This window comes from Notothenia coriiceps, unplaced genomic scaffold, assembly GCF_000735185.1.
Source record: "Notothenia coriiceps isolate Sejong01 unplaced genomic scaffold, NC01 NC01_scaffold00026422, whole genome shotgun sequence".
In the NCBI taxonomy this organism is placed as follows: Eukaryota; Metazoa; Chordata; class Actinopteri; order Perciformes; family Nototheniidae; genus Notothenia; species Notothenia coriiceps.
Genome location: NW_011359123.1, coordinates 1,232,487 through 1,258,767, shown reverse-complemented (window position 1 = coordinate 1,258,767; position 26,281 = coordinate 1,232,487). Strand labels below are relative to the sequence as shown.

General features: G+C 40.5%; 1 protein-coding gene across 1 annotated transcript; it reads left to right on the top strand.

The window, feature by feature from the left end:
• Positions 1-7,602: 7,602 nt before the first annotated feature.
• snrnp48 (small nuclear ribonucleoprotein 48 (U11/U12)) lies at positions 7,603-9,717 on the top strand. The gene is made up of 3 exons (XM_010784589.1): positions 7,603-7,822; positions 8,617-8,730; positions 9,637-9,717. The coding sequence occupies exons 1-3, from the start codon at positions 7,685-7,687 to the stop codon at positions 9,715-9,717; spliced, it is 333 nt and encodes a 110-aa protein (XP_010782891.1). The 5' UTR covers positions 7,603-7,684.
• Positions 9,718-26,281: the final 16,564 nt, after the last annotated feature.

Sequence of the window (26,281 nt, the reverse complement as noted above, 5' to 3'; positions counted from 1 at the left end):
AACCCAATACGCTCCTTTTCCTAACTCCTCCCAACACCAAAAAGACTGTGAACCACTCCAAGAGACCTTTGTGGCCGCGCTGTGTCGAGTTACCCGGGATATTTTCTGCTGTTTTTCACGTACTCGACTACTACGTATGCTACTCTCTCGAGGCGGCGACACATTTATTCGGTAATCTTGTTTCTCAAGACCTGAGTCTTTTTCGTTCTGAAGTCTGTTTGTCCCAAAAGTCAGGTTAGTTAGTAAAGTAGGTAGTGTAACCCCAAAACATTATTATGGTAGTCTTTTTACCCGTCAAAGGTATTAGCGGGTCCGAAACATAAACGGGGTTACATTGAATGAAACCTGAGAAAAATGACAAGAGAGTTTGTCCCATTTGTTGTCCGAATACCGCCGGGGTTCGTGCCGCGCAGTGCCACCGAACACCGAAATCCACGACCGAAGGTTTCGACAACCTCGACGCGCGCCGGACGCTCTACATGACACGTGGACAGTTCCCGGATTGTTCCGAGGGCGAGACCGCCGCGGGTCGCGGTGTGTCTGGGAAGGGTCTCGTGGTTTCCAATCGATGGCGTCCCGTGTTTCAACCTGTTCCCGTGTCCCTCGCATCCTGTCGTGTCGTGGGTCTGTTCTGTTTTTTGTTCTTCGCACTCGTGTCCGGGTAGTTTTCTATATGAGACTTTTTTTACAGAGAAAAGTGCTTTACCAACCATTCTTTTTGGATTATACTTACAAACGAAATCGAAGATAGCCCCCGTACGGTATGCAACTTATAGGTAAAAAACAAAAGAAAGATTCCCAATCTACCTTTCTACTATGGTGAGAAAATCAGGTTACTTTCATCTATGGATTGGGTTCTGAATGTTTAACTAATCATCCCATTTTTGCGGACCGGGGTGAAAGCCTTTACGGATGTTCCGATCGACAAAGGTCAGCAATAACCGATCCGATTCGATTGTCGACTTCGACTGTCACAAATAAGTCGAAATTAACCTCAAAGCAGAGTTTGAAGAAATGATTAAGTCAATGAAAATTCCTACCCAGTCGATTCATTCCAAGTTCCAAAACGATGATTGAACGACATCCCGGATATTTAGTTTAATTATAGTAGCATTAGATTTATAGCAAGGAAAAGAAAGGTGTCTCTGGAAAATGACGGGGCTGTACTCAGTAAGAAGGAAGTTCGCGAACGGTTCAACAACCGATGGAAACAAACATGTACAAATACAAAAAAATCTAGAGGCAGACTTTAGAAACAGAGTAGACCGGGCTCGGTTTCTGTTGAACTCTAGATTTCGTCTGAGACAAAGTATGAGCCCAACGTTTGGACGTCACTCCGTCACACTAGGAAAACTTCCTAAGGTGACACGAAAACATGGGAAGGGAGTTTTTTCTTTTGGTAATCGGGTTCTCTGTCTTGATTCGACCGAAAAACACAATCTGGGCGATCGTGAGGACGAGGGGTCCGGGTCTTAAAGGTGAGACGATGACGATGTAATACACCGCCGTTTAAGACCGAGCAGTAGTGGTATTTGTCCTGACTGTGTACGTTACCCCCAGGTCTATACTTCGGACGAGTGGAAGTCCACGTATAGACAACTACGTCACTGAAAGTTAGGTGAATAGAGAAAACAAGTGAGAAAAGTAATGGGAGTGTAAACCGATATCAAACGAAAATATAAAAAGGTAAATTTTATACCTTGATCGTCAATAAGGTACCGGGTAAAAGGCTACCGGGTTAATAAAGTTACCCGGGGTTAGTTAGACTTCTTACCAAAGTAAACGCCCTGACTGTAAAAAAGGAATGTCGAACAATAGGACTATCGGTTTGAGAATAACGGGAAGCGTCCGGTTAATAATTTTCAAGGAACTGAATTCCTTTCATGAGCATGGAGACACCCTGGTTCAAAACAAAAAGTGGTAGGTTTCTAAACACGTATGTCTTTGAGGCATGTAGACAGGGTTTCGGACGAATAACGTAGGCCCAGAGATGCCACAGACGTAAGTTACAGATTTTAGCACGAAATAGAAGTAACGTCCTTCGACCGTAGTCTTTGAGTTCAGACTCGCGTTGCAATGCCCCCCGTCTTAATTGTCTTACATCCCTTTTCGCTTACCTTGTTTACGGGTCGGACGACCCTTCTCTCCTTCCCTCGACCCGGAATGGACCATGGGGACCCCACCTTAAAAACTAAGTGACTTTTTGTTTTTACCTACCGATTGTTTTCCCAGGCCTTTCGGGAGAAGTTTTACTAATTTTGACCTTTCGATTCGGACACGAAATTCCCGAAACTACCCTCCTTAAACCACTAATAACATATGTGACGTGGGTTAGGTATAGCCCCCTCACTTAAGAAAGAATTAACGGGGTACATTTTCTAATCAAATCGACGACTCGTGTTTGTTCTCCGGAATAATACGGAGGACCGGTCGAGGGGACGAAGTCTTTTCCCCAAAAATTAAGCAGAATCGTAGTCGGTTAGTCTCTCGCGTCCCGACACGAAGACTTACTCAAAAAGGAGGACAGGGGACTTGAATTGCGCTCCATTAATTAAGTCCCGACTCTCTCACCTAAGTAAGTGAGGAACCCAAAGTGTACCCCTATTTTGAAAGAAGTGGCGCAGTATTGTCGATGATGCAATATGTAGACCAATAGAATACAGTCTAAAAATACGGTCGTACCTACTAATAAGTTAGTAGTACGGACGATTTTTGAGACTGTATCTATTGGTCCGTACAATTGCCCCCATCGATTGACAATACTCGCCACTTTTCATAGGACGACTTGGTTTCCCTCACCTTCACTTAGGTGAGAGAGTCCTGACTTAATTATAATGGAGGCATATTAAGTCCCTGTCCTACCCTGTTGAAGTAAGTCTTCGGGTGTCGGACGACGAGAGACCTGAACCCGACTACGAATTCGTAGGTAAGTTTTGGAAAAGAACTTCGACCCTACGGGACCGTCCTCCGTATTATTCGAGAAACAACACCGGAGTCGTCGGGAATTTGGATTAAGAAAAATGGTAACGGGTAATTGTCTTCTTAAAGGAGGGCTATACCGAAACCGGACGTCACAATATTTTATTAGTGTTCCTAAGGGAGTAGTTTGGGAATTTGTGTCGGAAATCCGAAAGTCCAAAATTAGTAAAACTTCTCGAAAGGCCTGGAAACAATCGTAGTAAAACCAAAAGTCACGTTGGTAAGGTGTCCCGACCATGGTCCATTCCGGTGAGGCAAAGAGAGAAGGGTTCGTCCGACCCGGTAAACGAGGTAAGCGAAAAGGGAATGTAAGACGGATTAAAGACCCCGGGGGGGCACGAACCGGAGCTGACTCAAAAAGACCTTACGCTGAAGGACGTTACTTTTCTATTTGTGTAAAAATCTTACTTGTCCTGTGGCGATCTCTGTCGGCTAGTTTATCTCGTCCGAAACCCTGTCTACATCCTCAAAGACATAGATGTTAGGAAACCTACCACTTTTGTTTTGAACCCAGTGTCTCCATTCGGATGAATAGGAATCAGCTCCTTGAAAAATTATTAACCGGGACGCTCGGTTATTCTCAAACCGAATAGTTCCTATGTTCGACCGATCCTATTTTTACAGGTCAGGTTACTTTGTAAGAGTCTAGATAACCCGTAACCTTATTAACCGGTAGCCTTATTACACGGTACTCTTATTGACGAATCAAGGTTATAAATTTAACCTTTTTAATATTTTGTTGATATGGTTTACCACTCCCATACTTTTCTACTTGTTTCCTATTCACGAAACTTTCAGTGACGTGTGTCTATACGTGACTTCCACTGTCCGAAGTATAGACCTGGTACGTACACAGTCAGACAAAATACCACTCTGCGGTCTTAAAGGCGTGTATTACATGTCATCGTCTCAGCTCTTTAAGAGCGGACCCCTCGTCTCACGATGACCCAGATGGTGTTTTTGGTGAACAAGACAGAGAACGATTCCAAAAGAAAAACTCCCTTCCCATTTTTCTGTCACCTTAGAATTTCCTAAGTGTGAGAAGGACGTCACAAACGTTGAGCCTCAATACTTTGTTCGTAGACGGTAAATCTAGAGTGCCAACAGAAAAGAGCCCGGTCTACTCTGGTTTTCTAAAGTCTTGCCTCTAGATTTTTTATTGGTACATGTTTTTTCATTCCGGTTGTTGAACGTATGGAACTTCCTTCTTACTGATACAGGTCCATTTCCAGAGACAACCTTCTTTTCCTTCTATAAACCTAAATCTACATAATTAAACTAAATATCCGATGTCGTTCAATCATCGTTTGCAACCTTGCAATGAAATTGACTTGGTAAATTTCATTTGACTTAATCTATTCTTCAAACTCCTGGTGAGGTTAAATTTCGACTTATTGTGACAGTCTGGAAAAGTCGATCAATCGAATCGGAATCGTATTGCCTACCTTTGTCGATCGGAACATCCGTTATAGTCTTTCAAACGGTCCGCCAAAAATGGATGAATAGTTAAACATTCGAAACCCAATCCAATACGATAAGTTAACCTATTTTCCTCACCATAGTAGAAGTAGATTGGGAATCTTCTTTTGTTTACCTATAGTTCATACGTACGAGGCCTATCCGATTGTTTTGTAAGTAATAATCCAAAAAGAATGTGTAAAGGACTTCGTCTATGTAAAAAAAGTCTCAATAGACAAACTAGAACGAGGTGGAAGAACAAAAAACAAGAACAGACCAACGACACGACAGGATGCGAGACACCGGAACAGGTGAAACACGGGACGCCTGATTGGAAACCACGACGACCCGTCCAGACACACCGCGCGACCCGGCGTGTCTCGCCCCGTCGGAACAAAATCCGAACTGTCCACGGTGTCATGTAGAGGTCGCGGCTGTCGAGTGTGAAACCCTCGTCGGTGAGCAGGTGCTTACGGTGCACTGGCGGCACGTTAACCCCGGTATCGGACAACCAAATGGACAAACTCTCCTTGTCATCTTTTCTCAGTTTCATTCATGTAACCCGTTTATGTTTACGACCGCTAATACCTTTGACCGGGTAAAAGACTAACCATAAATATGTTGGGGTTACACTCCCTACTTACTAACTAACCTGACTTTTGGACAAACGAACTTCAGAACGAAGAAGACTTCAAGGTCTTGAGATAAACAAGATTACCCGAATAAATGATGGTCGCGCCCGAGAGTAGTAGATAGTACGAGTTACGTGAAAACATGCAGAAAATATGTACTGACACCAGGGGCCACAAGTCGTCTTGAGTGGGTTCACAGTCTTTTGTGTTGGGAGAGAGAAAAGGAGGGTATGGGTTTAGAGAATTTTTTCCCCGACGTTAACTAGACTATTGTCCTGACTAGGTCTAAAACTTGTGAAGATACTGCAGGTGTCCTTCAAAGGGGCTGCAATTGATCTGATACAGACTGATCCAGATTTGAACACTTCTATGACGTCACAGAAGTGGCGCTACGGCTATTGGGCCAACTCCACCGATCAGGAGGAGACGGCCATGGACATTGTCGTTCGAAAGCGCTGGAGACGCTGTAGTACATATGCCAGGCCTGTAGATGGTGCTGTTCTCACAGAATCAGCCCATGACAAGACAGTATTTGAGTGAAATGAGGAATGGCAAAATGCATGATCTGTTTGGTATTTTGAAAAATAAAAAGTATAAATATGCCTTATATAGGTATGGTCCTACACTATATTATTCAAATATAGCATGATAGGTCCACTTTAAGCGTGCCTGGCCCGTTTTTGGTTGCGTTTCCACTTGGCGTAGTTCCGGCTAGCGGGTACTATTTCACAGTTTTTCTGGCCCCATAAAATCGAGGTTCTTTCCGGGCCAACAACCAGGCTGAGTCGGGCTGAGTATGCTAAACTAGTGAGAGAATCGCTGTCAAGGGGGCTGCAACTACAGCAAAATGAACATATTTGACCGTGATTTAATTGTAATACACGTTTCAAAATGATGCCGAAGTAACAACATACTGATACCGGTTAGTAAAAACCATGAATTAATGCTTTGACAAGTCTGCAGACAGACGGTAGGCAAACAACCTTTTAAAATGCGTGTTTTCTGAATGGAGATCGGCTATGCTAACGCAGTATATATACTCCGACCGTCCACACTCACAACAACGGCCCAAACAGACATAAATAAACCAGCGACTGTATTCGCTATGACACAGACAGTCTGTGGTTTGTACAGTACAAACCACAGACTGTCTGTGTCATGTCAAAGTTAAACAAGTACAAATTGTACTTGTTTAACTTTTGTCTAGTTTCTGAACAGATATGAGGAGCTGTGAGCTTGAGTGCTAACAGCTAACGGCTGATGTTGTTTTTCTGGGGCTCTCATTGAAGATGACGTCACGGCTCCGCCTATACTGCGTTACTATAGTTACTACCCCAGTTCCTAAACTGTAATGGAAATGCGCCATAAAGTGAGCCAGTCCTAACGAGGCCTAGCCATACCGAGCGAGGCCGTGTAGTGGAAATGCGCCATTAGATGTGTTGATGGCTGCATCGTTACCAAACCTGTGAAGTTTTGGGCAATTTCGAGCATTTCCACTGAAGTTGTGAGAAAACCGTGTTTCATATTGAGCATTGTGTTGCCAAGGCGACGGCATTTGAAGAAATCTTAAAACTGTCAAATAGATGTTTTCACGGCTGGGCTGTTAGCACACATGAGCACGTTTTGACAATTTTCATAGGAGTTATAGCAATATCGTGTTTTACGGCGAGGGATGCGTTGCCATGGCAACAGCTTTTGAGGAAAACCCACTAATGGCACATAGACATGTTGAAGGCTGGACCATTAACCATTATCTGAAGTCTGCTGCTCTGAGAATGTCAATTGACCTAACCCTAATTGTCAAAAAGCCAAAAAAAATGTATGACCGTTTTATTGTTGAAATGAAAATATGAGATGAAACATATTGTGATATAATATATAAAATCATAATAAAAAATTATAAAATATAACACAATATAATATAATAATAAATTGAAATTATATATTTTAATATATACAAAAAACACTGTTAATATAGTATTTATCATATTTTATTTTGTTTTCCTGTACCCTGTTTCTTACGTATTGATAGTTTTGTGTTACTATTATGGTAGTAGTCTTGACAAATAGTTTATAAAAGTTCAATGATTTGCTCTTTTCTTAAAAGAAAAAGCATATTCTTCTTTCTGTGTCTCTGTATGCACCATTTACATAAAAAGTGAATTCTTCATTTGTGTAAACCCGATTGGTAATAAAATAAATAGTGGTATAAAAATATAATACAACATAATATCATTATATAATTTATAAAAATATAGTAAATATATAATTATATATATCCCAAAGGTCATAATAATGCTATCGCCTGAGCTTGCACTCTTTTTTTTCCTTTACACGTATTTTTATTGCATTGTTTTTGATGAACCTGTTACCAACGTTTTTCGTTGCACAACTACACTGTAGCTGCTGCGTATTTGACATTAAAACCTTTGAACCGTGAACTGACAAGAAAAGGACTTCAACTACCAGCATGCATCGCTTCTCTTTTCCCTCCAACGCCCCGCCCGGAACTCGTCATATCGTCACGCAGAACATGGCTGCCGCGAGTGAGGCAAAAACAAAACACCGATGATTTTGGGGCTAATTCTCATCTAATTTGGACTAAAAACCTCAACATGTCGGAGTCTTTAGAAACTACAGCTATGGAGGAGCGACAGGAGCAGCTGCGGGAGCTGACGGAGTTCACAGAGAACTGTAAAGAGAAACTGAACCATATATTAGAGAGCCTGGGATGGTCGCTGGACTACAAACAGGTACAATATGCCATAGCTAGTGAAACGAAGATGCGGGAAGTAACTAAGTACATTTACCCAAGAACTGTGAACCAATTTGAGTCACTTGTATTTCCATTTTATGCTACTTTGTACTTCTACTCCTCTACAGTTCAGAGGTAAATGGTGTACTTCTACTCCACTACATGCATTTAATACCTTTAGTTTAGTTACTTTAGAGATGTGGATGAATGATGTGAAATCTAACAAAGTGTTAAATCAGACTTTAGTTCCACCTGGAGTAAATCCACAAGCTACCCTGCAGTATACAAAGTCATTCAAACTAGCTGCTCCTTTACCAGCTTTGAGAATACTTTCATGATCAATCATTATAAAACATATCATATATATTATTCTGAAATGGACCAATCTGCACAATGACTACTTTTACTGTCGCTACTTTAATTATATTTTGATGAGAATACTTTTCTACTTTTACTTGAGGAACATTTTGAATTCAGGACTTTTACTGAAACTAGAGTATTCCTACACTCTGGTACTTCTACTTTTACTCAAGTACAAGACCTGAGTACTTCTACTTTTACTCAAGTACAAGATCTGAGTACTTCTACTTTTACTCAAGTACAAGATCTGAGTACTTCTACTTTTACTCAAGTACAAGATCTGAGTACTTCTACTTTTACTCAAGAACAAGATCTGAGTACTTCTCCCACCTCTGGTCAAACGTCTGAAACACAGAGCAAGCGGTGTGTAGGTGTGTCTTCTGAAAGTACATTTAAGTTGAATTTAGTTTCTTTATTTTCGTTTCCTCTCAGGAGCTAATGGAGCAGTGCCCGTACGACTCCCACCACAGAGTCCCAGCGAGGAGCCTGGAGAAACACAAAGCCTCCTGCAGCCTCCGGAAGATGGGCTACTCCGCAGAGGAAGAGGTAACACACACATGGCTATAGTCAAAGTGTGTGTGTGTGTGTGTGTGTGTGTGTGTGTGTGTGTGTGTGTGTGTGTGTGTGTGTGTGTGTGTGTGTGTGTGTGTGTGTGTGTGTGTGTGTGTGTGTGAGAGAGATAGCAGTGTTGGAGACAAGCTTGGCTCTAGATAGTTATATTGCCTGATTACCTGTAGTATCCTTTAACATCATATTCTGTATCTGCTACACACACACATGGAAACTAACATAGCAATTGCCCAGAGAACATAATTAAAGATTCAAAGGCTTTATTGTCATATATGGCGGTTACGTCCCGTCCCTCTACCAAGCGGTAGTGGNGTCTAGTCTGCTTGAATACCGGCACACATAGAGTCCTCGAACTCCTAGTAACGACAAACACAAATTTACCGACAGACCGTATAAGTAGTACATATGCCACGGTAATCCTCAGCCTCTGACAAACTAAGAATGCGACGCCAGGGAGTGCCGTCGTAATGGATACTATTTAGGTCCGGGTTGTATTTCGACCTACAGAGCCACCCTACTCCAGTAGCCTAAGTTTATCCTTTGAGACGTAAACTGAGATTATTAGTCTTTTCTTGTATTACAAGGGAAACTTCGGCAAAGGGACAATAAACGGAGAGTGTGTGTAACCGACACTACAGTACAGATTACGACTAATATTAACCTATTATATCGAATCGTTTGTAACGATTTTTATGGTAGTACAGAACAGTCCAACATTCTTAAGTAGGACCACTCGTCTTATAAATCGAAATATTAGGGGGATAATTTACATAAATATTATTAGTAACTTACGAACTTCGGAAAACCACCTTCACCTTTGACGAAATCGGCATTGTTGTACTAGAAAAAAGAGTCTTCTTTAACACTAAATAACTCTCTCAGAACACGTCAAAAAAGACGAGCCCCCAGAAGGTCCTTCTCTCCGAGAACACAGACACGCCCAACGACATTGCGGGAACCTAATGAGCTATAACGGAGCTTAGAGGTATGCGTTTTTCCTGTTCCCCTAAGTTATTACCTACGAAACAAACATAAGGTCATTAGTTATGTCCAAACTAAAACGAAACACACACACCCCCACTAACGAACGAAAGTATTTATATTTTCACAGTCGGACGAAGAATTTTACTATAATTACAAGGTATAATTTACACGACGTAGCAGTTGTAGAAATATCTAAATAGACAACAGACACATTATTGGATTGCTACTGCGATAACAATCAACACACCACAACACACACACACACACACACACACACACACACACACAACACACACACACACACACACACACACACACACACCACACAACATCACACACAACACACACACACACAACACACACACACACACACCACACACACACACACACACACACACACACACACACACACACAACACACACACACACACACACCGATTACTCTTTCGCGACGGCAATTACTGAGGTAAGTCCGACAAAGATTTACGTGAACGTGAGGCTACCCTGTGAGTCGGTCTCTTAGACGGGTGAGTCGTCTTGCTCGAGTCTGAGACCGTCCGGTGGTCTCTGCTGTGGTGTGTGTGTGTGTGTGTTGTGTGTGTCGTGTGTGGTCATGTGTATGTCGTGTGTTGTGTGTGTGTGAGCGTGTACGTCTGTGTGTGCGTGGTACGATGTGGGTCTGTTAGTCACCCCACGAAAGTGAATACGTAAACAACACAACAAACCAAAGTGCAGAAACCGCACACCGGAAATGAACTATCAGGTTGTTATACTCGGCCTTGTCTCTGAACCTTTCCTCACTCTCTCTAGTGAATAAGCTAGTTCCGTTTTACGTGCAATGGGGACTCGTTCCAGACCGTATCTTTATACTTTATACGGTGACGTTACGACGCATGATGGTCTTACCTTTATAAGTACGGTGTTCGACGTCGTCTAGTCTATATTTTCGTGGGATTTCGGATCGACTTATGACTTAGGAACATTATAACCGAGTACAACTGTTGTAATGAAATATACTACGTCGATATATACGAGGTGGAAAAAAGCCTTCCTAAAATAGAGTATTTACATCTTATTTCATCGACCGAGCACAAAGATGAACTTATCCATAATATAATGACTAACAATAAGAGGCCGACTAGACACGGATACAGTCTCCGTCAACCTAACAACGGGGTATTGTCTATGACGTCGCTATGGTGTTCGACCGTGTCTCTTTTGGTAACACTCCGATTTCTCGTTATTTCACACGGTACCAAATAACACCCTTGTTAGGTCGAGAAAAAATATGATGGTGTCTAGTCGGCCTCATAGGATAGTAAAGGACTATGCGAGACAGTTCACTTAATTCACGTGACAATCGACGGATAAACACAGATTAATACTTGTATACTTTTTAGTGATGGTTTGTTCACCCACGAATATACCGACTGTAGTATTAATATAACAACAACTAGACAGTACATACCAGATTATTCACTGTGTTCGAGACGAAGTCGACAGCGAAGTATCTACGACATATTCTAGACGAGGTTTCTAACAGCCGTGTTCACTTCATAATAAATCCCCCTTATGTTCACTGGAAACGACGACAGACGGTCGTAAGCTGTCGACACCAAGTAAGATATTTGCGGAACAGCTCCGTCGCACTACTAAACGATACTATTAAGTTTAAGGTCGAGTGGGCAGTCCAGGAATAGGTTCAGAGACACGGTCGGAGCCTTACTTCGTAACAACGGATAGTTATTGACGTACGGAAATTTCTACTTGTTTCTTAGTTAGACAGGAGACTTCCGTCTGGTGAAAGACAGACCACACGTTTCGTAACTACAGACTATCATCGAATCACACACTGGACACAAGACATTCGTATCAATGACACGACACATAATACAGTCTAATACACAGTGTTTAATTGTACAGATAATAGGACAAACAAGTTAGGGATGTTTCTACGCCCACCTAATAAAGGACCGACTGACTGACTCACAGTGTAGAAGGAGGACAACAGTGACACGAACGACGGCTGCCTCGCTGCGATCGCAGACAGATGTAAGAAGTAGGAAATTTGTATGTTAAAGAGGAAAATGTCTTATCAAAAAGTTCTGTTGGTGTCATCGAGTCTTATGCGTGTTATATTCAGTGAGAAGAACACTGTGGACGAGAACTAGTGTGTGACTTGCGAAGGATGCAGCGTCATCTAATGTCTGTGGTCTCCGTGAGAGTACCGTATAAAGTGCTCACGTACTTCGCAGCAGCATATCCAATAAAAACGTCAGTATTGTCTATTAGGATATTTACAGCTACGTCGGTAAATTAGTGGATTTCAGTAAATTCTTTCGTCCAGACGGTGAAATAGAAACAAACTCGCTCGAAGTGAGAATGACAAGTGTCGGTGTAGTCTCACATACCGAATGAGGTCCCTGTCAAATGTTAGACATTCGTGAGGTAATATCTAGACGGAACTAGGAAAAACGAATACTCTAAGCTACGTTATAGCTCATATGGATGCTTCTCCGCATGTCGTAGCCGTGGTTGTGTTCTCCGAGAGTAAGGACCTTCTCGTGACATCTTCTTTTTGTACCTGTTTTGAGAAGTTATTTAGTGTTAACGACAGAACGACAGTTTTTTCGAGATACAGAAATGCGATGTCGCAAGTGAAGTGTCACTCGAGTTCGTAAGCACTCCTACAGACTCCTGATATGTACAGCATTCGAACTATTACGACGTAAAGTACTGGAGTGATCCTACTTAAGGGAATGTTGGACGGTGAGTGAATCTAGTAGTACCCAATAAAGAGGGACAAACGACTCCATAGATGACGGCAGAACTATTATGTAGTAATCGTGTACTTATATAGGATGTGGTACACGCGATTCCGTTTTTGTCGGTCTGCCGAGTTGAACTGTAAATTTAATTATAAAAGAGTAATCGTGAGAAAATTTTTACAAAGAGATTTACGTGTCTTTGTTTACATAGGAACTTAGGCACTGAGTAGGGTGAGCTCAGTTCCGGCGCGAAATACACAACCGACTAAAGTATCCATTACGACGCACTCGGCGGCATTCTAAGTCTAGTCAGAGGCTGAGGACTACCGTGCCATAGTACTACTTATACGGTCTGTCGTAAACGTTTTGTCGTTACTAGGAGTCAGGACTCTATGTGTCAGTTAATACTAGACTAGACTACCTATTCGCCCCACAGTCTCCACGGCAACACTACACCGAGTTATAATCTCTGTCATGGTCGGACTATATACACTACAAAAAGACACGACAAAACAAGAACAACGTGGGCCTTACATTTATCACATAGCGGTCTACACTTTTACGACAGCTCCAACCTATTACGCAAACGTTTGTGCGAGGGTAAGGAGACACGATCGCATATTATCAACAGCTAAGAGTAGAGGACATCAGAAGTCACACGTTAACAATACACATCTTCAAAGTAACAGGTAATATAAACAGGTATGCTTATTAATCATTACAAGGACAAACGGACAGAGTGTCGCTACGATGTAGGCCTCGGGCAACTCAGCCTCAACGACGTAGAACCGAGTTCTGCGGTTGGGAAGCTATTACCCCGACTGAAGAGCCTGGACTATCACACACTACCGCCACGTTCATCTAACACGACACTGACAACTCATTATAGTGTACACGAAATGAATAATATAGGTGGGTGTATAAAAATACTAAAATGAAACATATCATGTTCATCATCACACTGTCACGCATATTGAAAAATAAAGTAAGTAACAGTTGTCGAATCTCGTCAAACCATCTCTCGCGTCGCAACAACAATACAGCAACAGCACAAAGAGGACACAGCCACCGACATGAAGCAATGTATACCTGTAGGATGCATTACTTCCGCGTCGCTCACAAGCAACAGATAAACGATCGCGAGGTTGTATAAATGCACACACAACACCACATTTAACACTCGACCACGACACTGTAAGCATATTCTCGACACACACACACACGAGCTACTAACAGATGATTGTCTCAGGCCAGTCGATTGGGTTAAGTCCTCCGTCTGAACCGGAGCACAACTTTGTATATTTCTACACATCGACTGATAACACAAACTTTCATATTAAGAACTTTACATACTCACCGCTGCATACTTATCCCGGGGAAATTTTAAGAACCACGTAACGCTACAGCCTGTTTTGTTGTTGTGGTGTGTGACTTTTTATTCGGATAAATTCTTCCAGAACATATGTGAACTCTACACCACACCTACAATTACAACCTACGTCGTTACTTGTGTCAGTCTCTTCAGACACATCTGTATGCCCTCCAGACCTTAACTCTGTGAATTATGTAATGATACATCAACTTATACGACCGACACAATATACTAGTCTCCATTTAGCCGGTGTCAGAGGTGCCCGTTTGATGTGGCTCAATTATTTAGAGACAGTACCAGCTGAATTATGTGATTTTTTCTGCTGTCTTTGTTGTTGTTGCACCCGGAAAAAAGAGAGCTGTTAAACTGTGGGTTGGTAATGCGTTTGCAAAACACGCTGCCATTACCTCTATGCTGCGTATAATAGTGTGATTCTCAGCTCATTATATCGGGAGGATTTCCAACTACACACTGATGAATTACTCTAGTGAAGACAACACTTGTTAAATCAACCAAGGGACAATAAACATAAGCTGATTTATGGTGGAGACAGGACACAAACACAAACAGCAGAGTAGAGGAAATGTCAACACTGCAGTAACCTTTTCGAATGAAATTATTTAAAGACAACTTAAAGGTCACCTATTATGCGAAATCCCCTTTTTCATGTTTTTTATACATCAGCATGTGTCCCCTCCGTGTAAAGAGATTCTGAAAGTTTCAGGAAAAAAGATTCTCTCTCTTTCTGTCCTGATCCATTTCTATAAAAACCTGTCTGAAAATGAGCTGATCAGATTTTGGCCACTTTATGATGTCATAGCGATTTTGTGGCTTGTGTAACCATTAGCCAATCACCAACCAAGGTAACACCCGCCCACCTTATCACCTGAATCTCCTCCTAGAGCACCATTGTGTTCTTTCTAACCAAATCTCTCTCAGAGGGGCGTGGGGAGGGGCTCCTTATTTTCATCTAAAGTAACAGACAGAGAATCAGCACTTTTAAAACAGGGCTGAAACAGAGGGGATTATGGGGTGCTGCCATGCATGATCTGTTGTTTATTTCAAGCCAAACACTTCAGAGACATGTTTTGTATATATCTGAGACCTATTATATATTGATAAACAGTATAATACGGGACCTTTAACATGTAATAAAGCCTGCCAATCTCCCTCAGAGGCTTTACTTAAAACCAAGTAATCCTAACAACTGAACGAAGATCCCATAATGTATCTTCTAGAATTCAGACTCAAGTGAAATGAGAATCTTCTGTCCACACAGTTTATGTTGTGTGCGTCATTCGCTGTGCCTATAATAATAATAATTAATTAAATATTGGTGTATGGAGGTGGCATACTCCGCCGCATGGAGCAGATGTTGTAAATCCTCTGCAGCTCGCACAGACAGGTGCCCTCCAGCCGGTTCCTGTCTGCTGCCTCTGTAATGGCGTGTTTCCTTCCCTTAAACACTGGAGGAATCGAGCAGCTCTCACTCCAACCTCCAACATCTCTACATTACAAGGTTATTCAGCACACAAGTTGACTGATCCCCTCAGAAGGATGCTTGGTGGAACAAAATGTACTGGACTTGTTACAGTATATATAATATATGTATGTGTTGAATCCAAAGCAGTCGCATTATTCAATGTTCTCTAGTTCCTTTCACTTATCGGATGAATAAGCTCTTTGCAATAACAGACATTTCAGTCAGACAACTCAAGTTATTTATTATCTTCAAGTGTCAGTGTATAAAAGGGTGCATTCACGAGAAAACTCTTCGCAGACAAAGGAGGAAGGAAATAAAATATGATGTCTAAAAGCTGCTTCTGCGACAAAAGCTCACTATTTTGGAGATGCTACATAAACCTTGAAGGTGGTGTAGCCCTACATAGATAGACATGTTTAAACACTCCCAGAATTAGCCTGTTAGAGTGATTACTTTAAGATTACTTTTAGGTGTTAGTTTGCTTTGATAACAAGGACAAATGTTGTTGGCTTCTAGTAGACTTGTCCTGCATAGTTGGATCGTGAGAGGAAACATGCGAAAACAGAATTTGAGTAAAGGCACTTTTTGTTCATGCTAATGTATAAACCACTCATACTTGGAACAGTGAATAGATATGAGAATAATAAAATGAGTGGTGTTTGTGGATGTCCCAAATTATAAATCTCTAAAAATACATGTTGCTTTCATCATTATCAATACAAGTATACTTGAATTCCAAATCTCTATGCTACGGTAACTAACAAAAGTGCATGTGGTTGATTTTTTTACTGAATAGTCAAATATGCTTTGCAAGATCTGCAATATTTAGTCATATTTTCTTTACCTCAGGGAGAGTCAACGTTATTTCCACTAAGATCAAATCCAATGTCTCTTTTCCCGACAGGCTGCAGAGTATAATGAAGTGAAATGGTTTAAACATATAGTGACGACACGTGGCCTTTTATTAGGTTTTACTAATACTACTTCTCGGTGTAGACAATAATTCAATTTATATTGTGCAAACAAGCATTTCCAGTCATTCCTTTTTATTGTGGCTACCATGGGGCCACAAACTGATTTCACTGATTTGATTAACTGAAGAGCCCCTCCAAGGCATAAAAATGCCAAATTAATTTCAGTGAGAAACTGCTCGGTGCTATAGCTTTCCTGGTATATGGTGTAGTCTGGGGATGCTGATAAGAAACTATTCCATTTACTGGCTGAACTGCAGTGTAATTCACTTCCCTGTGCATGTAAACAAACATTGAAATGGTAATGAAATACCATAAAGTTTGAGGCTGCACTAATCAAATAATAGCAAGAGTAGATCAGTATGGTACATATGCACAGCTACCGATATCAAAACGCTCAGTTAGCGAGCTCATTCATCCTGCCTGTCATGAAACCTTTGTTGGGAATGCAATGATACAACGATGCTGCATCCATCATTTGCAAGCATCGCTGTCTCAGCTCCTTTTCTGGCTTTGTGGTCGGTTTATAAACTTTTATTACATATTTTTTCTTTTTGGCTCACAGTGCCTAACACTTTGAAACATTTTGAAACATAATGGGTCAATGTTTACGGCAAAAATAAGTTAACTGGTTAGTATATGGTGGGACAAATACAAGATATGTTTCTAACGTTAGCCCAAAAAGCTACCCACTGTATGATACTGTAGCTCTATACTGCAGAAATATTGGTCAGCGTAAAAAGGAATGAATATCAGAAGCAGTCATTGCTATCTGAAGTGAAAAATCCCGCAGGTCAGATGACTTTTTCATTAAGAAGTTGCTTCACCGTCAGCAAGAGATGCCAGAGAGTCAAAGAGGAAACGGAAAAGTCACTATAATCATTTTAAAGAATTTCAACATTGACTAAAGGTTATTACATTGGGAGAAACACATTAAAAAAGGTCCACATTTGCTCGTCTAATCTTTTTTATAAGGATTACTTGTCTTACCAAGGTCTAGAAATTGCATTATTTATTTCCGATTATTACTCATGTCAGTTGGTGTTAAAGAATGTATTCCCACTCAGTGGCTGTAGTCCATGCCTTTGTCCAATGACATTATAATTTCACACTTAACAAGAGGACCGAGACCTTGAAATAAGTCTATTGACCTCGGTTGCGCGTTCTCGTCCACAATTTGCTTCAATCTTTATGAAACTTCACTCATACCAACAAACAGGTTTAGCTGTGTCGCAGACTGACTACAAGAAGTGGGGCTTAAGCCCTCCGTTTGAAATTGTATAACAATGGGGCTGTGCCTACTTGTCTCTCTCTCCGGATAACCACTGACACACTCTGAGTTAATGAGCCTCTGTTTGGCCCTTTGAGGCCGCTGTATGTCTATAACCTCAGAGCCATTTTCTGAATTTCCTAACAGGTCTAATGGAGAGGGAGACGCTGCCTTTAGTCTGATGAGGAGCCCTACTTATGCACGCTCTGTGTCATTTTCACCTCCAGCTCTAAACTTGATGATCAACGGCAGTTTTTAAAAACCAGTGTGCTATGCAGATTAAAAGAAACCCTTTGTGTGAATAGATCACTGTCACTTGAGTTAAGATAATGACCACTGCTGCTTTTTCTTTCATCTGAGTGACGTTTAATCCGTCAGTTTATCCGTCTTACGTTTGAAAATAACCTACCAGTTTTATAGAGGGCATCGTCTTATATCTAGCAGAGTATTAGACCTGATCTCGGACACTGACCAGTAACATGATAATTGAGGGTAATATTGGGACAAACTTAGGAAAGGGGGCAGGGGTTTTGGTGAAGCAGATACTCTGTAATTGAGAATATATATTATAGCATGTCCGTCCCAGAAGTTTAATTGACGTAATCCTGAGGCATCTTACAGAACAGCATCATCTTTGTTTAGCCTTTTGCAGTGTTTTTTTCAATAAACCCACAACATTTCATCAACTAATGCAAATCGTTGACTAAGGGAAAATAAAGGCTTGCTCAGCAGTTCAGAGAAAAACATTTAATCCAAATAACAAAATGTTCTGTCTTTTGGGAAGGTCAATTTACAACCACAGAGTTTCAAGATTTTCTCCGAAAACAAAGCACCTCACCATGAGCTCGATTCTGACTCCAGCTTTAACCACAGTGGGGTTTTCTTGCCAGGATCTTTGTCAGTGGTTGCTGTTGCACATCCTGGACTAAATTTACAAAAGTTAGCTTTTTGCTTTAAAGCATTCACTCCGTCTGAGTGTGTAAAGGCAAATGAAAGGAAGAGTATAGTCTGGCAATATGGGCCATAGTACGTAATATGGATATCTTTATCAAATCATTTACATTCTGTGGGACATTATCATTTTACATTAGCATGGGGATAGTACTATTTACAGAATCTTAACACACCAAGGTCTCATTGAAGGTATTTTGAGTGATATAGGATATTTGTGTTTTGAGGATCCAAAGAGATATTATACATTTGATTCAATTATGTTTTTATAATTAAAGTATGGAATTTTTAAATGGTCGGATTTGGTTATATTTCAAAAATATTTTCCCACTTGATGACAGCTGGACAAAAGGATGAAAGATTAATAAAACGAATGGATAAACAATAAGGTTTAACAGCCTTGGAGAACTAAGCCACTAAGCCTATTAAGACTTGAAATATAAATGTTAGATAGACAGGAGTGGTAGTCAGTGTCTCCCCATTGCATGTTGTTGCTCATTACTTCCCAACGTGACTTCAATCACATAAATCTTAAAATGTAAACACATCAGTAATGAGTTAACAGTGATATAACTGGAAGCACTCGACTACAGTAATGGAATAGGGCTTTAAACTCAGACTCATTTATTTTCCACGCACATTCATCACGGCTAATCAATGCTACGTCTTCGGCTTCAACCCCCCCCCCACCCCCAGCAGAACCTGACAATGTTGCCTCAGTCTTTTAAACTATGAGCTGCTTTTTCTCCAAACGTCATAGAAGTCCTATAATATTTGAAGTTATAAGATTTCATAATTATAGGCTGATGACTATGTGGGACTTTGAATACTTTCACCATTAAAAGCCAGAGCAATCAGACAGGCAGCCGATTTTAAAACCTCACTAATTAAACACAAAGGCATTTTCAAGGGCCCTGACAATGGGTGGAGAACATCGCTGCCCACAGGAAAAGTGTAACTGCCATTCTGTCTCTGAAGCTTTTAACCCAGCACTGTCAGGGTGAATGTTATTCAGATGTATTGAACTCATATCCTTTTACAGAGTTGTATTTCCTGTGGATCTGACTCTTGAGAAGTTATAATCATTTATTTAAAAAAGTTCAGTGAAGGTATTTCACTGATTGTATTTCATATTTTAAAACCCCATTTTTGTATCAACTCACAAACTCAAAAGAAACCCTGTTATTAGAGTTATTCATTTGAAGATATATCAATATATGCATGTGTCGAGGCTTGGATGTTACAATACATTTGAAAGATATGTCAAGGCAATTTAGAAACGGCATTCATTACATAGTTGGTCCAGCAGTAAGCGCTAACAAGTTACATTTTCAATGTTCAATAAATTATAACGACATTTAAGGAATCCCATAAATGTTTGTTTTTGTAATTTATTTATTTAAAAAAGACCTATTGGTCTGGCTGTAACAGTTATTACCTGGCCTCATGACAAGCTCCCATACTGGGGCTCAATGTCAGTCTGTTACTATTATTCATTGTATGGGTCCTTCTTATTATGTACACCTGGCTAAAAAAGAATGCAGTCAACTACCCTGCAATACATTCAGCTTTTATAAGGGCTATACTGTTCAGTTTTATGGAAACCATTTTAGAGAAGTGTTGATTCATTGATTTATGTTCACTTTGGGGGATGCACTGTGATGTTGTTGAATTTTAGAAAATTATACTAAGACCTTTCTAAGATTTAGTTTGCTCCTTAATGACATAAACTGGCAGCTGAGAGTTGTAAGAAAGTATATTTTGACTACTTTTTGTGAATTTGACTACTGAGTATAATCTTTAGGCAATGCTAGAAATGAAACTCAGTATATGCTCTTGTGCCCTTCCCTGAACAAAATGATGTGGACAGTCTGTAACCAGGCTACACCAAATTAAGGTATATTTTAGGTTAAATTAAAGTTCCTCTTTTGGAACTTATTTGAAAACCAAGGGGCCCATTAAACAAGACGTCACAGAACCATGATTTGTAGACATCTTTCATAAAAATACCTATAAAATACTCTAGAAAGTCAGTTGTTCCATCAACGTGTGATAGGCTGTCAATGTCCCATTAAATGACACATTTTGCGCACAATTACAAGCACATTGAATCTTCAGTGTCATCACTTTAAAGAAACAACATTCCTATAACCACACACAATTATTCAAAATGATGTATAATCAGGTGGTTTAGTTGTGATGTGTTAGTATATTTAACCCCGACCAACAGTGAGTATTATGGTGCAAATACATCTTGTGCCGTACATGGGGTTAATGTGGTAATAGTGTCTTGGTGAAAATCCCACAGTCAAGGTTATACTGTTTTACTGGAATGACTGTCCTATCTGTCACACATGAAGACAGCATGAGCATGTGATGGGCTGTTTGTCCGCCTTTCGTACTGCCTGCTTCAAATGAGATTCATGACAGATCCCTTACAAGAGGCCAGCCAATATGCCAGGTAATAGCATCCTTGGCAGTACTTATCTGTCTCCATTAAAGACGCAGGTCATATCCCACAATGTCAAAACCATTAAATCAAAACATATTGCATGATGGTAGGCTGAAGCTGGCCACTGATGCAGTAAAAGAGAAGCTCTGATTGAGAAAATAGGTTAAAGTACAAAAAATCTGAATGCAAACTAGGCCTCATTTAGAAACATTAGAAGAAGAATGGACGATTCACATATCCTTGTCCGCTGCTACTGGGTTTCCACTGCAACTACAACCAGTTTCAGTGCCATTAGAAATCATTGCTTGCAGTTCCAGTTCAACATATTAATAGTAAATGCAATCACCTTGTGCTACAATTGGAACTTCATATAAAATGGATGTGAAGTCACTGGGGGGGCCCTGTTACCATTTCAAGCTTAGGCGGTGTTTACACGATTACGCAAACGGTTGTATCTGCAACTTTTCTCTTTCGTTTAGCCCGTTCAGCCACACAAGGCCGTAACGGAAACGTGGAAACGGACCCCGCAAACGATAACGGGTCTCAAGGTGGATAGATCTGCAACCGGAACGCTCTGGGGGGCCAAACGGCGCAGTGTGTATGCCCTATACGATAATTTCCTGATAACGATGAAGCCATAGCCCCACCTCTGCTGCTCACTGCTGTAGCATGGTCAGTAGCTACTGTCAGTAGATACTGCTACTGACCATACTACAGATGTTAGTGCAAAATCTACAGCTCCTCTACCACAACCATCAGCAAGAAGTGGACATGGAGAATTACTTGAACTACATGTTGCTAAACCACCGCGGGGCATAAACAGAAGGGCAACTATGGTAACCATGCTCGGGGTCTTCTTCGCTGCTTTTTGTGTATTTTGTGGCGAAAGTAAAGCGCCACTTACAGGCCCGGCATATGTGCTACAGCGTTTCCAGTGGGCTCGTGTGAACGGACACCGAATGCATGTGAACGGAAGACTTTTTTGAAAACGAATTAGTTGCGTAAACGCAAACGTTCCCGTGTAAATTAGGTCTTATATTGCCTGAAAATGGTTATCTTACCTAAAAAAAAAGACTTACACTGCACAATTGTGGTAATTCCATATCATTTTGAACCTCTGTGTGGATCTGTCAAAGTGAGGCCCGGTACACATTCATCATGGAGATATCATAAAAAATAGGACAGTCAACTACTTGCCTGGGATTCATTTTTATTTTTCAAAGCAGTAGAGGAAGCAATTCAGTTTGAACTCCTCTCAATGCATGAACTGACCTTCTGCTAGATGAATGTTTTCTTCAGGACCTAAACATCTTTGCTGCTCAAAGTTCATGTCTCGTCTCAGACCAACATGAATTGGATTTCCTAATGAGCAAGCTTAGAGTAGAAGTATTGCTAATATTGCTATACTTTCAAGAACCATGGTTATCAATATAATTCTGTCCATATGCGTAGGCTAGAGCTGCAGCCAAAGACTGTTTTCAGAATATTTTTTTAACAAAACATTTATAAATTGTTGGCCTTGCTTTTAGAGATTTTCCTGAGAAAATGTTGTGACTTTGAAATCCCTCTGTGTTGGCTTGCAGGTATTTGGAGCAGTTAAGAGACCTGGATAATGTTTGAGCTCGGTTTTCTGTCCATATTCAGCCTTGAAAGTCACAGAAACTCCCCGCAAAAAATGGGTTGAGTCATCCAACAGTTTCTGACCTTTTGCAGTTTGGTGTTGGCTAATTAACTTGAGCAGATGGCTAAACTGGCTACAATCAGCATCTAGTTTATTATCAGTAATGTATCCTGAGTAGAGCAATACTCTGGCATACATTATAATATTTGCATAAAGAACAGAAATCTGAGTTGTTTCTAGGCATATCACTGAAGTACACCACTGTCCCCATCTGTTTCCAATCATCTATTACCAGCTAAATTAATGTGTGACCGTCAGACATCATTACCAGGAGAAAAGCTGATTCAAAAACCAAACTGCATTCATTTCCATTCAGCATTTCTCAATGGCATCTCCATTAATTCCTCTAATTAATTAATAATGAATAAAAGGGTAAGATATAATGCACATTGCTGCCTTTGTTAGGCAGAAAACTATGCTAATTAAAAGGAGAATGAATATCTCTGGTGCCATGGCCATCAGTGGTATAATTATAATGGAAGTTAACACTGGGGTTGAGATTGACACATTTGTGTATTAGAGATGGAGAGACACTGTGAGCCAACAGCATGCAGCTCTCCCCCTTAAGACTGTGGGTTGTTGCCACACAAATCAATATTCCAGCGTTGCTCAATTACATGAGAGCAGGTAGCTCAGTGACACTGCAATGACTGATTTACTGCTGAGCATGGTCACTTTTTAGACGGGTTAATAGATTAAACAATGAGCAAGTTTCATAAAACGTATAATGCATGTAGGTCAATATTACAAATACTATTTGGTGTAAGGATAAAAAGCCTATATGATAAATAACGTGCAACATTTATATACCTAGAATGTGGACATGTTATGGGGTTTCTATATGCATTTCCATGGGGCAAAACATTCACTATACTGAGCCCCGGAGCGTTTACTGCAGGTTTGATATGCACACACATAATCCCATGCACGCGCTCAGACGCACACATGCACACGTTGTATCCCGTGCGCGTTTGCGTAAAGCTCTTGTTTGCGTAACACATACAACAGAGGTGATATCTGACAGGAAAATTACATTCTTTCATAACTCAAACATTTAAAATTATTTGAATTGAGTTCGTGGGTCTTTAAAATATATATATATATATATATATAAAGATATTAGCAGGCTGGCATCCAAAAGAATAAATAAAGAAACGACAGTCTCATTCTGTTTGATTAATTTAAAAAGATTAATCGAATTTGTATAGTAGCGGGTTGGACATTATCCTAACCTGCTAAAGACAAATAATTCAAACATTATTCAATTTATTAACAGACAAGTATTTACTTACCAAAAGTTATGAGGTGAAACAGATACATTCCCCACAGATCCATCTCTATATGAAATATGAATTTCAGATAACGCGTCGGATCTTCACGAAATGCTATACAACTACACGGCAACAAGAGGATATCCTGCTATGCGTGTGGAGAACATTATCGGGACAAGGAAAATAATTTCTTGCAAATTCCTTAAATCGTCTTTTTAGTTTGTTGTGGCTGTGTTTAAATATCTTAGAATCCCATCAGTTTCTTGCAAGACTGTGTTGCAGACGCGCTTTTGCGCAAAGCCAGAGCCATGCGTAATGATGCGAGTGAAAGTTGTCCTGTGCGCTGAATGGTCCGGTATTGTGAGGGAGAGCCTTCTGTTGCGCGTCGAGGTGGTCGCACAAGTCCTTGAGTCCGCTGCTGAAGAGATGCTGACTGCTGCCGGGAAGAGCCACTGCCAAGAGGGAGAGAGAGAGGGAGAGCTGTTTGTGCAGGAAAGGGCATTAAACAGCCAGGGCTTCTGTTGCGTTGTTGAGTATGATATAAGGTTAATTCAGCTATGAAAACAGCATTATATTATCTCTACTGACACTTAATATGGCCATTGTATTATAATGGTCCTAACCTGTTTGGTTGTATTTTTTATGATGCTATAGGATTAACAGATGCTCCAATAATGTTATAATTGTATAATTTCCCCTTATGATATTAAAATTCTAACCTCAACATTAGTTATTATGTCATCTAGTGGGAAATTGTGCAGCAGAGAGTTAGAAAGGCACAACAAAAAGCATATCATGTTAATATGGTTGGCAGTTTAAACTAAAGTTGGAGTTTGGTGTCAAATCCCTTTGTGATACCTTCCTGGTACAGTCTCGACTTTGTTTATCTTTTTCTTTATAACCCTGTTTTAAAATGTCACAATGTTGGTCAGTCAGATTATACAAGTCTTAATCTGAGACCCTTTATGACAAATGCCTAGCCTATATCCTCACTGATAGCTATTTCAGTTATCTTAGAAAATCAAACAAAAGATTAATATCAATACAAGAAAAATCCAAACAGAAGAGGCAGATCTGGGTCACTCTCAGCCAAAAAGCTTTTTCAGTTTTCCTGTGCACAAAGTTTGAGATCTCATAGTCCAAATTCAGGTCGACAGCACACATAATTGGCCATACAATAAAAATACAGACAGAGAGGGTAGACTCATTTTGTAGATTCCTTCACAAATCAGATAGCTTTAGGCAATGAGCCACTTAAATTGGCATATACTCCCAGAAGCTATTGGGTAAAAATAATTATACCACATTTCTGATGTTAACAGGAGGAGAATGCTGCTAGGAACAGCAGAAAGTCACCCGGACATACAGTTGTGTTGATGAGAGTTTACAAATACATGTATTTGTGCATCCTCAACTGTTAAAAAACACTGGCCCCCACAGAGAGGTGGATCCAGTTGCTGGTCATTACTGACAACTAGAGCTGTGCAGCTCCATTTTCAGAGCTGTTCACTGTTTTGAAACAGACAAGTTATTGATTCTTCAATGTTAAGAATTCAGCTTTCTGACCATCTGTTCAATATATGGTTCAGTATGATCAGGGGGTCATGATGTGCATTTGGAGTTTGTTGACTCGCCCATTTATTGCGTCTCAAAGACAGCCACAACAAATGGAGTTTCCAGATGATCCTCACAAACAAAGCTGTTGAGGAGCAGATAACAAAGGGTCACCATGTTGTATCCGCCATACTCAGTGTGGGTGCTTTACTGTATGTGTGTGCATGTGTGTCTGTAAGGCAACAACAGGGGTCCAAGAGGATGATCCAGCTGTGTACCAGAGACAGAATGAAGACCTCTGAAGAGGCCTTTCAGCCGGCTGGTGTTATCTTTACAGCCATTCATGGCCGCTCCACTACAGGGCTTCACTGGACTTACATGAGCTGGCAACGTTAAGCATTTCCAGAGCTTTAGTTGTTTTAAGTTTATTTTTTTGCTGAAGCCTCAAATTGGAAAGACTGTAACTGTAAAATGTCTTTACGCCTCAACGATTGTAATTTTAACTCTCTAACAAGCTTGCAATGAGAATATTTGGAACAATACATTACCATTTCTAGGGGGAGTTAGACTGCTTAAACGTGGAGAAGATAGGCTGTGAAAATGCATTATGAATCTTTAAAGAGCAGCACAATACCATAGGGAGCTCCGGGGTAAAGTACATATTTGCAATGTGCATTCGCATTTGTAATTCAAATCAACACTAAATGCTCCGAGAATGAAAAAGCCCCGTCAACGGTTTGGGGAGAATTAGAGAGAAAATGTTTATTTTC